The 13517-nt window shown below is 42.5% G+C and overlaps 1 protein-coding gene across 1 annotated transcript in view; it reads right to left on the bottom strand.

The window, feature by feature from the left end:
- Nucleotides 1-1252, bottom strand: part of ATP13A4 (ATPase 13A4) — a 129108-nt gene extending 127856 nt beyond the window's left edge. The window contains exon 1 of the mRNA XM_064575605.1: nucleotides 1190-1252. Coding sequence (XP_064431675.1) covers nucleotides 1190-1252 — 63 coding nt within the window. The remainder of the gene's footprint in view (nucleotides 1-1189) is intronic.
- Nucleotides 1253-13517: the final 12265 nt, after the last annotated feature.

Genomic DNA, 13517 nt, shown 5'->3' with positions numbered 1-13517 from the left:
GGACTACAGCCAACATAGCATTAGAAAGTCATTTCGAGGGATGTTTGTGTAGGGCCTAAAAATAATTGTCATTCGGCAGCCCAATCTGAAAGAAGTAAGGAGATGGTTAAGAAGCTCATGTCCATTTGGGTGCCTTTTATTCCCTTACAATTTTTTCAGCTTTGATAGCACAAGGGATCTACTCTTGAAGGTCCAAAAAAATGTTGTTGCTATAGGAACAGGTAAGCAGATTAAACTTGAAAGACCAGTTCAGGAACAAAGAATTTAATAGTCAGGGCTAAAGCAATTAGCCAAGAAAAAATTTAAATAAATATCTTTTGGGTTTGTTATTTCTATATTAATTCCAGGAAGATAATATGCTATTATAGAATGGGAGTATGGCATTTTAATTACACCACTACGGGCATAACACAATTAGCAGAAAGGCCTTATTAACCAAAAGTACACATTTCTAACTCTCTCTTGATTACTCTGTAATTGAGAAATACAGCTTAAATTCAGCAAGAACATAGGAATCATCTCTGATTTTCCTATAGTTCCCCAGAGGAGAGCACATCTAAAATAAAAGAGACAATGAAATACATACAGAAAGTTGTCTGTAACCAATCTCCATAACTAGAGACCTACAAGCAAAATTTGAGAAGTAAACAGAAAAGTGTATAGGCTGATAATTGTTAATATTTTATGTTTTCCCCATCCAACATTCTTCGGGAACACATATGTGAGAAGAGAAGACAATCCGAGACTGAGCCGCATTCCTACCTCACAGTGGCTCTTCCACTTCTTCCTATCAAGGAATACACTGCTTCCAACATTAGAGGTTTGCTGAAATTATTAAAGTTCTGAACAGAACTTGCTAGACTCGCGAGGCTCAAAAATGCATCATAAAGTGGTATTGTGCTTCTCTCCCTTCTTGATAAAATGAATACAATGTTTTCATCCTAGCAAATTTCTGCTGTCAGAGATTACACTTACGGGACAGAGAAATCTCTTGGACACTACCTTTTCTCACATAATACCAGAGTCAAATTGCAAAGAAGCATGTGAGTGTGTCTGAGAGTGTGCATACCCGCTCGCGCGCATATGTGTGTGTGTGTGTGTGTGTGTGTGTGTGTGTGTGTGTGGCAGGGGACAGTATTGGAGGCTGGGGGATGGGAAGGGGAAGAGGGGAGTGTGGCTAGAATCTTACCATCTCATTCTCTTCTCCTTCATTGAGCAGAGCGTGCTGGCCCTTCTCAAAGTGGTCCCCCATGAAAAAGTGACTCCACTCCTCCTCCCTGGCCTTCCTGAGCAGTAGCCTCCGGGACTAACTTGCCAAGCCACCGCAGCTCGCCAGCGGACGGAAAGGGTTAATGATCCTCCAGGTTAAGACTCCTTCTTGAGCACACACCTACTCTCAGCAAATGACAATACTTAGCAAACTGAACTCCTCCCACGAGTCACCCTCTGCTCCGAGGAATTTCTGCCTTGCTTACTGCATTGTTTCAGAGCAGCTGTCCCAAAACAGGCTGCTCCCATGCCGGTCTTTTTGTGCCCAACTTCCAGGGAAAGAACTCATTGCCTGCCCAGTGCCTGCCAGCATAAGACATCTGACTGCAAATCCAACAGGACAATGCAGAGTTGGCAGGACCTTTCCAAGGAGTGGGGGAGCGGGCTCAAGAACTCTCAGGTCACTGCTTTATTCACAGAGGCTAAGGAATTGGGGGTGGGGAGGGCTAACAGAGCTGCAGATTTTATTCCATTAATGAAAGCCCCAATCCACCAGCTTTTAATAGTATCCTCATTCATTTTGCTTACAAAAGGTACAAGTTATGACTAATCCTCCTCCAAAGTTATTTGTGACCACATTTCTTTGTGTATGCAAAAAGCATTCTACTCAACGTGTATGTGGAATTAAGTTTACTTTTGCAAAAAAAACAGAAAGAGAGAACAATGGTGTGATCAAGCTATTTTATGTGCTCTCCTTTCACTAAAATCTTGGTGGTTAAACTCTTACGGAGGTCTAGAAACCGAAAATTCAAGTGACTTTGTGGCAAGACTCATTGTTTAATTTATCCACACATCCATTCAATATACATTATCTGAGCACAGGGACTACACATATAAATCAAGTCATATCTGCTACCCTAAGACTGATGTAGGCATTCAAACATGCAAATAAATACGAGATAGAAGGCATTGCGTTATTATGAAACCTGGAATAGAAGTCTAAGATAACTGTCAGAAGACAATTATCACATGGTTTCACTCATATGTGGAACATAAGGAATAGCAGGGAGGACCACAGGGGAAGGGAGGGAATCTGAAGGTGGGGAATCAGAGAGGAAAAGAAACCATGAGAGACTCTGGACTCCAGGAAACAAACTGAGGGTTTTAGTGCAGGGGGAGATGGGGTAGCCGGGTGATGGGTACTAAGGAGGGCATGTGTGTGATGAGCACAGGGTGTTATATGCAACTGATGAATCATTGAACACTACATCAAATGTGGTGGCTAACTGAACATAATAAAAAATAAATAATAAATAAAAATAAATAAATAAGTAAAGTGTTTAGAACCTATATTCTGTTAAATATAAACATAATATACATATTCTCTCCATATATACTTCCATTTTTCTAAATAAAGTCCTAATCAACCCCCCGCAAAAAAGAACTCTCAACATGGTGTAGGGGAACACACATCCACGTTGGCTCTAGAGAGAACCCTGGATTCCAGCTGCTTGTCCGAGTTGGTTGAGCTGTGTGATTATTTCGCCTACAGGAGCGGTCTCTTCTCATCCAGTAATCCGAGGCATTGCATGAGGACTTGTGAAAGCACACTGCACAGCCCTGATCAAGAGCTGTTGGTATAATTAAACTAAATGTCCAAGGTAAGAGCAGGAAGTAGAACATAGTAGTTAAGGGTATGTACATTGAATCTGGAGAGCCTGGGTTTGAATTTGGGCTGTGAACCAAGGTGGGCTAATTCTGCCATCTTAGGGATAATAAGTTTCATAAACTTTATAAGCCTCCATTTGCCCACATAAGTAAGGAATAGTACATGGGAAACAGTATGTATTCAATAAAGGAGAGTTATTTTTACCTTCACTGTGTCCACTCACTCCTTCAAGCTACAATTCTTGCACTAATATCCCAACCTGGCCCTAGTAGCCCTAACAAAACCAAGACTAAAGTGTGTGTGTGTGTGTGTGTGTGTGCGCATGCACATGTAAAACCTTGATCAAATGGTAAAGTATAAGCAAGAAACATTAAAAATACTAAGCTATTATAATATTATATACTATATATATATGCTGTTCCCTGAATTTCCGAAAGTTATTAGCACAATTTAATCAAATAAATAAGTGAAATTTGCATTTGATCAAAAAGATCAAAATACAAGGAATATGGGATTTTTTTTTTAGGGGGATAAAAATGTCCTGGAAGCAGATAGTAGTTGTGGCTACACAACTCAGTGAATATACTATAATTCACTGAATTGTATACTTCTAAAGAGTGAAGTTTATGAATGTGAGTTATGGCTCAATAAAAAATTATACCTCCAGAAAGGTAAGTGAACATGTTGGAACTCCAGCAGGTAGTCATTCCAATATTTAGCAGATAAAGAAACAAAACAAGATGATTTCAGACTTTGTCTCAACTGATGGAGGTTGAGGAGTGTTAGTATGTGACGTGGTGAAACCACATCTGCGCTGGTGTGTAGTTAAGAGGATTTCATTCTAGTGTCCATAACTGGTAATTGGTAATCCCTGACTGTGGGCTTCTGACTGGGTTCCTGGATACATTTGGCAATGCAGGCACCACTGTGGGTGAAGATGAGTGTGTGATTAAGAGTTAAAGGAAAACCTTCACACAAACTTACTTCACTCAAGGAATCTGGTTATGCAATAACAATATTTAAGCCACACTCGAATAGCAAAATCAGTCCCTAAGAAAAACTTTTGTGAAAACCAGGAAAATCTGTAGAAAATCATTTCCAACAACATGGCCCAGTAGGACTGAGGACTTTGAAATAGTGACAGCTTCTTCATGTTCCTCAGAGAATTCTAATAGTAAAACATCCCAGTGCCTCTCTGGCAGCGTGACTTATAGGCGGTGCTCTTCCAGATTATATGGATGTTTTTTTGGTTTTTTTTTAAAGATTTTATTTATTTGAGACAGAATGAGAGAGAGAGAGAGCACATGAGGGGGGGAGGGTCAGAGGGAGAAGCAGGCTCCCTGCCGAGCAGGGAGCCCGATGCGGGACTCAATCCTGGGACTCCAGGATCATGACCTGAGCCGAAGGCAGTCGCTTAACCAACTGAGCCACCCAGGCACCCTATATGCATGTTTATTTGGCATATCCAAAGTGTTCTGCAAGGGATGTTGCCTTTATTTGGCTAGGAAAGTCTTTGTGTGGAGGAAGCATTTGAGAAGGGCCTTGAAAACAGACAGGGAAGGCCTTAATAGGTGGAGATGGTAGAGTCCAGACTGGGAGTGGGGCCACAGGAAAAAATATTTGAAGTTGGGAAGCCATCAGAAGGAGAAACACAGGTTTGTCCAGAGGGCGCGCATCACCTTTGCTATAACCAGGATGTGTGTGTGATGAAAGAAGAGGGGAGTGAGATGTGGCAAAAAATACAGCTCAAGGGCATCCCAGGGAGGTCTGGACTTAATGCAATGAGTAATGACACCAGAGAGGGCAAAGTGGTGTCATAAATACTCACATTTTTGTGTGTAAATATTATAGGAATCATTGCATAAGCAGGTTCTAAAGTGACTCAGTCTTTTTAGGTAGCATATGCCTTTGGAGAGTTCCCTTGAACACTGGAAGTTACATCTTCAGTTTCCCTGTTGGAAAGTGTATTCTTTTCACTAAAAAAAATTTAGTAGACTATTTTTAGAGCAGTCTTAGTTTCACACCAAAACTGAGCAGAAGATTCCCATATACTTCTTGCCTATACACATCCTCCCCTACTAACGGCAACCCCCACCAGAGTGATACACTTGTTACCATCGATGAACCAACCTCAACTCATCATTTTAACCCGAAGTCCATAGCTGAGGTTAGGATTTACTCTTGGTGTCATACATCCTATGAGTTTTGACAGATGTATAATAACGTATGTATCCACCATCACAGTATCATACAGAGTAGTTCCACTATCCTCAAAATTCCCTCTGTTCCCTTTACTCATCCCTATGTCTCTCCTAACCCCTACCAACCACTGATTCTTTTACTGTCCCATTGTTTTGCTTTTTCCAGAATGGTATACATTTGGAATCATACAGTATGTTGCCTTCTCAGAGTGACTTCTTTCACTTAGTCCTATGCATATAAGTTCCCTCCATGTCTCATTCCCTTTTAGAGTTGAATAATATTTCATTGTCTGGATGTACCACAGTTTATTTATCCATTCACTTCCCAAAGGACCTCTTGGTTGCTTCCAATTTTTGGCAACTACAGATAAAGCTGCATACATTCATGTGCAGACTTTTGTATAGACATATGTTTTCAACACATTTGATAATGTTAACAGGGAAATGCAAATTAAAACAACAATAAGATACCACTGCACACCTATAAAATGGCCAAAATTGAAAGCACTGACACCACCAAATGCTGACAAGGATGTGGAGCAACAGGAACTCTCCTCATTCATTGCTGGTGGGAATGCAAAAGGGTACAGTCACGCTGGAAGACAGTTTGGAGGTTTCTTACAAAATTAGACATCTTATCATGTGATCCAGCAATCATATTCCTTGGTATTTACCCGAAGGGGTTGCAAGTTTCAATCAGTCTGTCTGTCCCTGGTTTTGCCTGTTCAGTATTTCTATTCTGTACTACATGTACGATACAGTGTGGTGAGAATAGCAGGTGTGGATTTGGTGTGGTCTGAACTGAATCTTGACATTTCGTTGACAGATTCCACTTATTCATTTATTTAATACTTATTCGATTAACTTCATTATGCCAAGACCTGTACTAGGTAAAAAATAGAGATTAATAGAATATGCTCTTGAAGAGTTAAGTCTACTGGAAAGCAACACCAACATCAAAATATACATTCCAAAACATGTGCTAACTATAAAGGAGTGGCAGAGGGAGTTCAGGTAGAGAGTGAGGCCAGGAAGGTTCCATGGAAGTAGGGAGCCCTATGCCGGCCTAGGTAAATGGAGATGGATAGGGAAAACATTATTGAAAAAGGAGACAGAAGGCAAAGGCACAGAGGAGGATTTGCCCATGAGCTCATTCAGAGACTGTGAATCATGCACAGATGCTGATGACTTAGAATTGAGAGGAATGTCTGAAGAAAAGTTGCTTCAGCCATTCCCCGATTCTCCCTCTGCACTCATTTCTTCTTAAACACTCCATCTTAAATAAGACTGAAAAAGAAGAAGAAAATAAATAATTAGCTACCTCTTTGTTGATCTGGTATCTTAGCTTGCTTTCATTTATCCTAGGAGCAATCCCGCTGCTCTGAGCAATCCTCAACCTCCTTGGGTGTATATAATAGATGTTAAGTGGAAATAAAGGCAGTACTAGTCTCTGTCAGGCTGTGGGAATGCTGATACTTCACTAGCCTAACCCATTTAGAGGGTGTGAAGATAAGTGGTATTAATGTTTCATCAAATATTAATTTCCACCTTTCATCTGAGAACTCCACAGCATATTACAAACATTATTCCTTGCAACATCTCTGTGAGGTACGGAGGTGAGTGATATTATTGCCTCCACTTGAGAGCTGTAGGAACTGAGTCACAAACGGGTCACAAAGAACTGTTCAAGGTCATGTGTCCTCAGCACGGAGTGGAACCTGAAACACGTGTAACGTTGTTACCTTGTCATCATTGGCAATGAGCTGCCTCAAGCTTCCTCTTCAGTCCTCATTACCCAAATCTGCTCTTTGTAGAGTACTTGAGATCTTTAGTTATAGAACTTTATCTAAACTCAAGGTTTTACTGTTATTATTCATTATCCTAATCTGCACTAATGCATAATGTGTGGGTGATACTGGAACAAGCAAAGATGTGATGTCCCAAAGAGGAATTTCCTGCCTCAAGGTGGTGGGGTGAAGTTTAATCGAATTAATTAATGTTTGTAAAACATTTAGCAACCCTTAGATTAAAGGGTCTAATACAAAGATACAGGGCTTCCCCATTAATTACAGAAGAAAAGAGCTGGCTAATGGCTGTTTCTACTTCTCGGAGGTATTGCTCCTGATTCTCCCTGCTCAGCACTGGGGTCTGACTTTCCTTAAGGTGGCTTGGAGTGGCCCATATATCCACACTCAGAAAAGCCCCATCCCCTCGCATTCTGTTCTTTCCAAAAATAAAATAAAGGACTCCTCTCTAGGGGTAAGGTGGCTTCTCTTCTGCGAAGCTTACCTCACTTGGCAACTAATATGGTAATTCCAGGTCATGAAGGACAGTCTATTAAAAAAATAATACTAATAAAAGACAAAAGAGTAAATCCCCAGGCAGAAACTTCATGACAGTGTACTTAATTTTGAGAACTTTCAGGCTAGAAATTTGAATATACAAAATAATACATGTTAGAAAGCAACTATTAAGAATCACAGGGGGCGCCTGGGTAGCTCAGTTCGTTAAGCGGTCAAGCAGCTGACTCTTGGATCCGGCTCAGGTCATGAACTCAGCGTCCTGGGATCGAGCCCCGCATCGGGCTCATGCTCAGTGCAGACACTGCTTGAGGATTCTCTCTCTCCCTCTCCCTCTGCCCCCGCCCCCACGCTCTCTCTCTCTCACACATAAATAAATAAATCTTAAAAAAAAAAAAAGAATCACAGACTGTTACAACTCAGCCTTAGAAATCAATAAATGACCTCAATTGTTTTTCAGGTAAAGGAAGAGTTCCAGGAAAACTGTACAATGATTTGCCCAAGGTTAAAATCTGTGAGAGATGGGACTCCAATCAGGGACTTGAGTGTTCATATATCACCATATTGCTGTCCACCTTTTGTAAAAGAATCAGAGTAAGATATTTGAAACATTCTCTCTAGAATATTTAAAAAAGAATTTCATTTGAAAAGTTTGATTTAAATAAAAAATTCCCAGAACCCACCCATTGTGTAAGGCTATGGTTATTATCACAGAATTGTAGGGTGTATCCAACTATTTGAGCAGGATAAAGAGGGTTTGGGACCTGGCATTGGACATACCCACTGGGGTAAAAAAAATCGGCACTTGGGGAACTGATGAAATTGCAGGGACTAACAAAGGAAGTTCAATCTAGCAAGCAACTGAAACTCACGGCAATCTTTGCTTATAGCTCAAGAGAGCAGTCGGCCAAGGGGGTTGGGGGAGGGACATAAAACAGAAATGGAATGCTCCCAACAAGCTAGAGGTCAGCCATGAGGCAGGTGATACCTGGAAATCCAGACAGGAAGCTGGCTCCAGGAGTCTGTCCTCTAGTGACCAATCCCAACCAGAGACTTTGGGCCTGGGGCAAGGTTCCAATTCCAGGTCAGAGCCTGGAAAGAAAATGATTAGTCCTTCGTTCTAGGAAGGAGCTGGGCTTAATGTGGGCCTCCAGACAGCAACATGGGACTGAGACTTAGGAAATGAAGCAGGAGCCCAATTAGAAGAATCAGGGCACCACATCCGGTCAAACTGGCCAAGAGTGTGACATCATTGAGCAACAGAGAGCCAGGCTAGGCTGACTTCAGAACCTCCACCGTGGGCCCAGAACGACCCAGGCACAGGGCTGAGCCACCTGGTGGGAATCAAGAACAGATCCATGCTGGAGATGGAAAGAGAGAGGCAAAGTAGGACTGCTGTTGGGCCTCTTTGTTTACCTCCTTCCTGGTGTCTACTTTATGCTAGTTATTACTTTCATCAACAAGAAAGCCGCACCGAAAATAGGGAACTTTCAAGGGGATCAATCAATGATATTTTGGGAGAAGACTGAAATAAACAACTAATGAAGTTCAGAGCTTTTATTTGCCCATATTATACGTATCTTTCAAGGCCCTAAGCAAATGGGCGGTGGAATATGTTATTTCCTCATGGAAAAAAGAATAAGAAGTGAAACTAAGGCACTCCTAGGACTCAGACCCTCCCCCAGTTAGTGTGACATCAGAGTGGGTTCTCTCTGAGGTTTTTTAGTTCTCCCCCCAAACCTCCATTAACTCTGCCAAAGCACCTAAATTAACAATTGAGTTAACACAGTGTTTGCCACGCAATTGCGACTTTAAAGTAAACCATTCAGCCTCTAGCCTAGTCTCTGTTCTTCCAGAGGGGTCTGGGGGCTGTCACTGTCTTGGTACTTCCCTCCTTTTTAAGTCCTTACGAAACCCACACCTTTCTTCCTGTGGTCTGCCACAGGAGTATTACTGTACTTCTTCCCCCACTGGGACTTGAGTCCAGTCTTCTCCCCATTCCTCTCTGTCTTTCTCTGGCTCCCAGGCCCTTGTAGTTGTCTAGTTATGTGCCTTGTTGTTACTCCGTTTATTTCTCCTTCACCCTGCAGGGGGAGGCATTGAACGACACAAGTTCTTTACCAGTGGTGGCAGTCAAGTCACCTCAGGAGCTCTTTTACTCCAAAAGCCCTGGTCTAAACCCAGATCTACCAAATCAGAGTCCCTGGGAGTGAAAACACAAGATCTACATTTTTAAAAGGTAAATAGGGGCGCCTGGTGGCTCACTCAGTCAGTTAAGCATCTGCCTTTGGCTCAGTTCATGATCTTGGAGTCCCGGGATTGGGCCTCATATCCGGCTCCCTGCTCAGAGGGGAGTCTGCTTCTCTCTCTCCCTCTGTTCCTCCCCCCAGCTCATGCTCTCTCTTTTTCTCTCTCTCTCCAATAAATAAATAAAATCTTTATTAAAAAAAAAAGGTAAATAAAAGAATAAGGTAGGTCTATCGTCATGGCAAGCTGTCTATGATACATACCTGCAAAGTTAAGTTTCAGAACACTGTATAGAATATAATCCCACTTTTGTAACAGCAGGAAATGTATGTATGTGGGGGTGATGTGGTATATTTGAGGGTATTTAACCAAAGGAGTCCTTGGACTTAGGATTTTGGTCACTGATCCCTGTTTCCTTCTGCCATCCACCTCCCAAACCCTTGATGTGCTCAAACCAGATGCAGCCTCAGAGGAGACACTGTATATTATGGCTCTACCATTTAATAGCAGTGGAAAATTTGCCAGGTCACTTAATTAGCCGAAGCTTCAGTTTTTCACCTGTGAAATGGACTGCTACTACTCTATTCTATGGGACGTAGTAAGGATATATAAGATAATGTATACATGCCCAACCTAGTGTCAGAAAACTTATAAGAATATTTTTAAAGATATTACATATAAACATTTTAAGTATATATATTTAGTAGCAAAAGTTGAAGATAAGCTGTACTTGGAAACTTTGTCTTCCATACATGTATTAAAAATGGGGGAAAAGACAATGCAAATGTTTTTATTGGTCTTTCTAAAATAAACACACATATAAATTGATAGCTTCTTGAAGGGCATCAGCCTATTTGCACGAGAGCATTCAGAGCAGGGCCTGCTAACCTGGAGACCTCCCAGCACCGGTGTGCCTGCCTATCTGGGCCTTGCTGTAGGCATTGCTGGCTGCCACCTTCAGGCCTGGCCCCAGCCTATGGGCTTCGTGACAAAACCTTGGATGGCTTTTGACAGATTGGAGAATTATCCAAATATCCGATCACCTGGCAAAATCCCTATGGGAGGGTTGGCAAGCTGATAAAAGAAACTCAGGTGTAGGAGGTGCCTGGGTGGCTCAGCTGGTTAAGCGGCTGCCTTCGGCTCGGGTCATGATCCTAGAGTCCCAGGATCGAATCCCGCATCGGGCTCCCTGCTCAGTGGGGAGTCTGCTTCTCCCTCTGACCCTCCCCTCTCTCATGCTGTCTCATTCTCTCTCTCAAATAAATAAAGAAACTCAGGTGTACTATGAAATGAATTTACAGAAACTTATGAAGGTGCTTATCTTGAAGAATGGGAGATTTAGGAAGCACAAGTTGGTCATCTCCAAATATCTGACTTCTCATCATGTAGAAGGATGGGGTTGATACCGCAGGTGGAAGCTGTTTCAGTCCTCTTGATTGGCGAGATGGCTTCACAGGTGTGCACCTGACATCTTTTGCACTTTATATATGTCCAGTTTATTGTAATTCAATTATACTTCAATAAAGTAGGAAAGGGTATTAGCCGTAATGTCAGAGAGCTTGGGCTCCAATGATTGCCTTGCCACTTCTGGTCAGTGTGATCGAGAACAAATTCCTTGACCTCTCATCTCCTGGAGTTGACGAGAAGCTTAGGAGAGAAGAGGCACATGAAGCGCTTAGCACTGAGTCAGTATGCGTGACAATTGCTGTTGTTATTGCACACTCTGACTTCTGCGAAGCTCTGAATAGGGGCTGGTTTAATATAGGGGAGGGCAGTTTTGGGGCCTGGAGTTTCTGGGGGCTCTTTGAAAGGCCATCAGAGAGCACAGAAAAGGGCAAGATTCATAGCCAACCTTTGCCAGTCTCGCTCACTCGCTAACAAGGGAACCCCAGCCCTGTAAATGAGAGAAATGCAGAGCCAGATTATCTTGGCCTGGGAAGGGGCGTTAGAGGTTGGCGGTCCCAGTCCCGCTCAGAAGTCGCACTCTGTCATGAGGTGTCCCGGCCTCTTCTTCTCCTCCCCCCGCCGTGCTGCCCCCTCCGCCACCACACAGGGCGCCTTCCCCAGTGGGCACTCTGCTGGCATCCGGGCCGGGAGCTTGCACACCAAACACTATGAAACGGTCACTTATGGTGGAATAGGAGGTGGGAAACACCTCCACTTCCTGTCTCTTGTTCTTTCGTCATGTGCCTATGAACAAGACTCTTCACTGCTCTGAGCCTCAGTTTCCTCATCTGTACAATAGCACTGATACTATTTGCCCCATCCTCGTGACATCGTAAAGCACTTAGTACTGCCCAGTACAGACTTGAGTGCTCCATGAGGGGCAGGTCATGTGGCTGTCATCACTGAGCATCTGTGAGGTGAGGGAGGTGAGAGCAACATAGGAGGGAATGTTTGCGTCCTCAAATCACAAGCCTGTGCAGTTGCTGACAGGAACAAGTCAAGCGCTTTCTTCCCCTCCAGGTAACACAGGTGCATTTTAGACCATGGTTCTCTGGAACCTGCCTCTTCTTTCTTTCTTTTTCTTTTTTTTTAAGATTTATTGATTTATTTGAGAGAGAGAGCTCACACGAATGGGCGGGGGAGGGGGGTCAGAGGGAGAGGGAGAACAAGCTTCCCACCGAGCAAGGAGCCCGATGTGGGGCTCGATCCCAGAACCCTGGGATCATGACCTGAGCCGAAGGCAGACGCTTAACCCACTGAGCCACCCAGACATCCCTGTCTTTTGTTTCTTAACCTCCTCTTCTTGCCACTGCCCTAAATTCCAGTTTCATTTATTAGAATTTACTACCTCAGTGATTATTTTTAATTTTGAATCCCTAGGCTTTTCTTTCCTTTGATCTTTATGACTCCTATGATAGAACAGATGGTCTCGAGCCACAACTGAACATTCCATGTACCTGGATATCAGCTGGCCTGCCTCCTTCCTCAAAGCACTGGTGACCCCACTTAGCTTGTATTCTTCCGTCAAGAATCTGTGACTGCACCAGGGTGTGCGGCCCATGATGTCACAATGTCACATACACACATACACACACATGCATGCACACACATACATGTACACACCCAGTATCTCAGCATACACCCTGGTTACACTCCCATTAGATCCATGACAATGGATCTCACCACTCCTTTCCAGGATTTTTCTCACCCCTTCACTCTTCGGGAGGTCTACTCCTAATTTCTTCAATCCCTTTTGCCAAGACCCCATCTCTTATCCCAGATGGCATTCACAAAGCCTAGAGTTAACGGTTCACAATAGTTTCGATTACTATTAAAGTATCTGATAACATGCTCATATTAAGAATGAAAAGGAGTTTCCTGGAAGACTATTTGTTAGTATTTATCAAGCGGAATGTATTTACAATAATCAATCCCAACATTCATTGAATGCTTGCCTGTACCAAACACTGGTGTAAGCTAACTCACCTCACCTCATTTTTCCAGTCATCAACTCTATGAGGTAGACACTTTCATTATCATCACTTCATTCCACTTCTAGAAATTGTTCTGCAGGGAATAATTTTGGCTGTATTCGAAATGAATGTAAACAAAAATTTATGACAGCATAGTTCAAACTGAATATATCCAATTTGATGGGGTGTTATGCATCTATCAGATACCAAATTTTTAGGAATATTTAGTAATGTGGAAAAGGTAATTGAATATTAAGCGAAGAGCAAGGTGCAAAGTTTTATATGCAACACTAGCCCAATATTATCCAAGGATGCATGGACAAGAAAAAAAAAAAAAAAAACAGAGAAAGGAAAAGAAGAAATAGAGCAAAGACCTAACCGTGAATATCTCTGAGTGGGATAATTCTTTGCTTTATTCATTTATCTGTATCCTCTATTATTCCATAATAAACATACTTTAATGTCATAATCA

Source organism: Mirounga angustirostris, unplaced genomic scaffold (assembly GCF_029215605.1).
Source record: "Mirounga angustirostris isolate CCGP_5_RB_7025 unplaced genomic scaffold, mMirAng1.0.hap1 SCAF_1, whole genome shotgun sequence".
Lineage (NCBI taxonomy): Eukaryota > Metazoa > Chordata > Mammalia > Carnivora > Phocidae > Mirounga > Mirounga angustirostris.
Note: the sequence above shows the minus strand (reverse complement) of the source record. Positions and strands in the feature narration are given on the sequence as shown.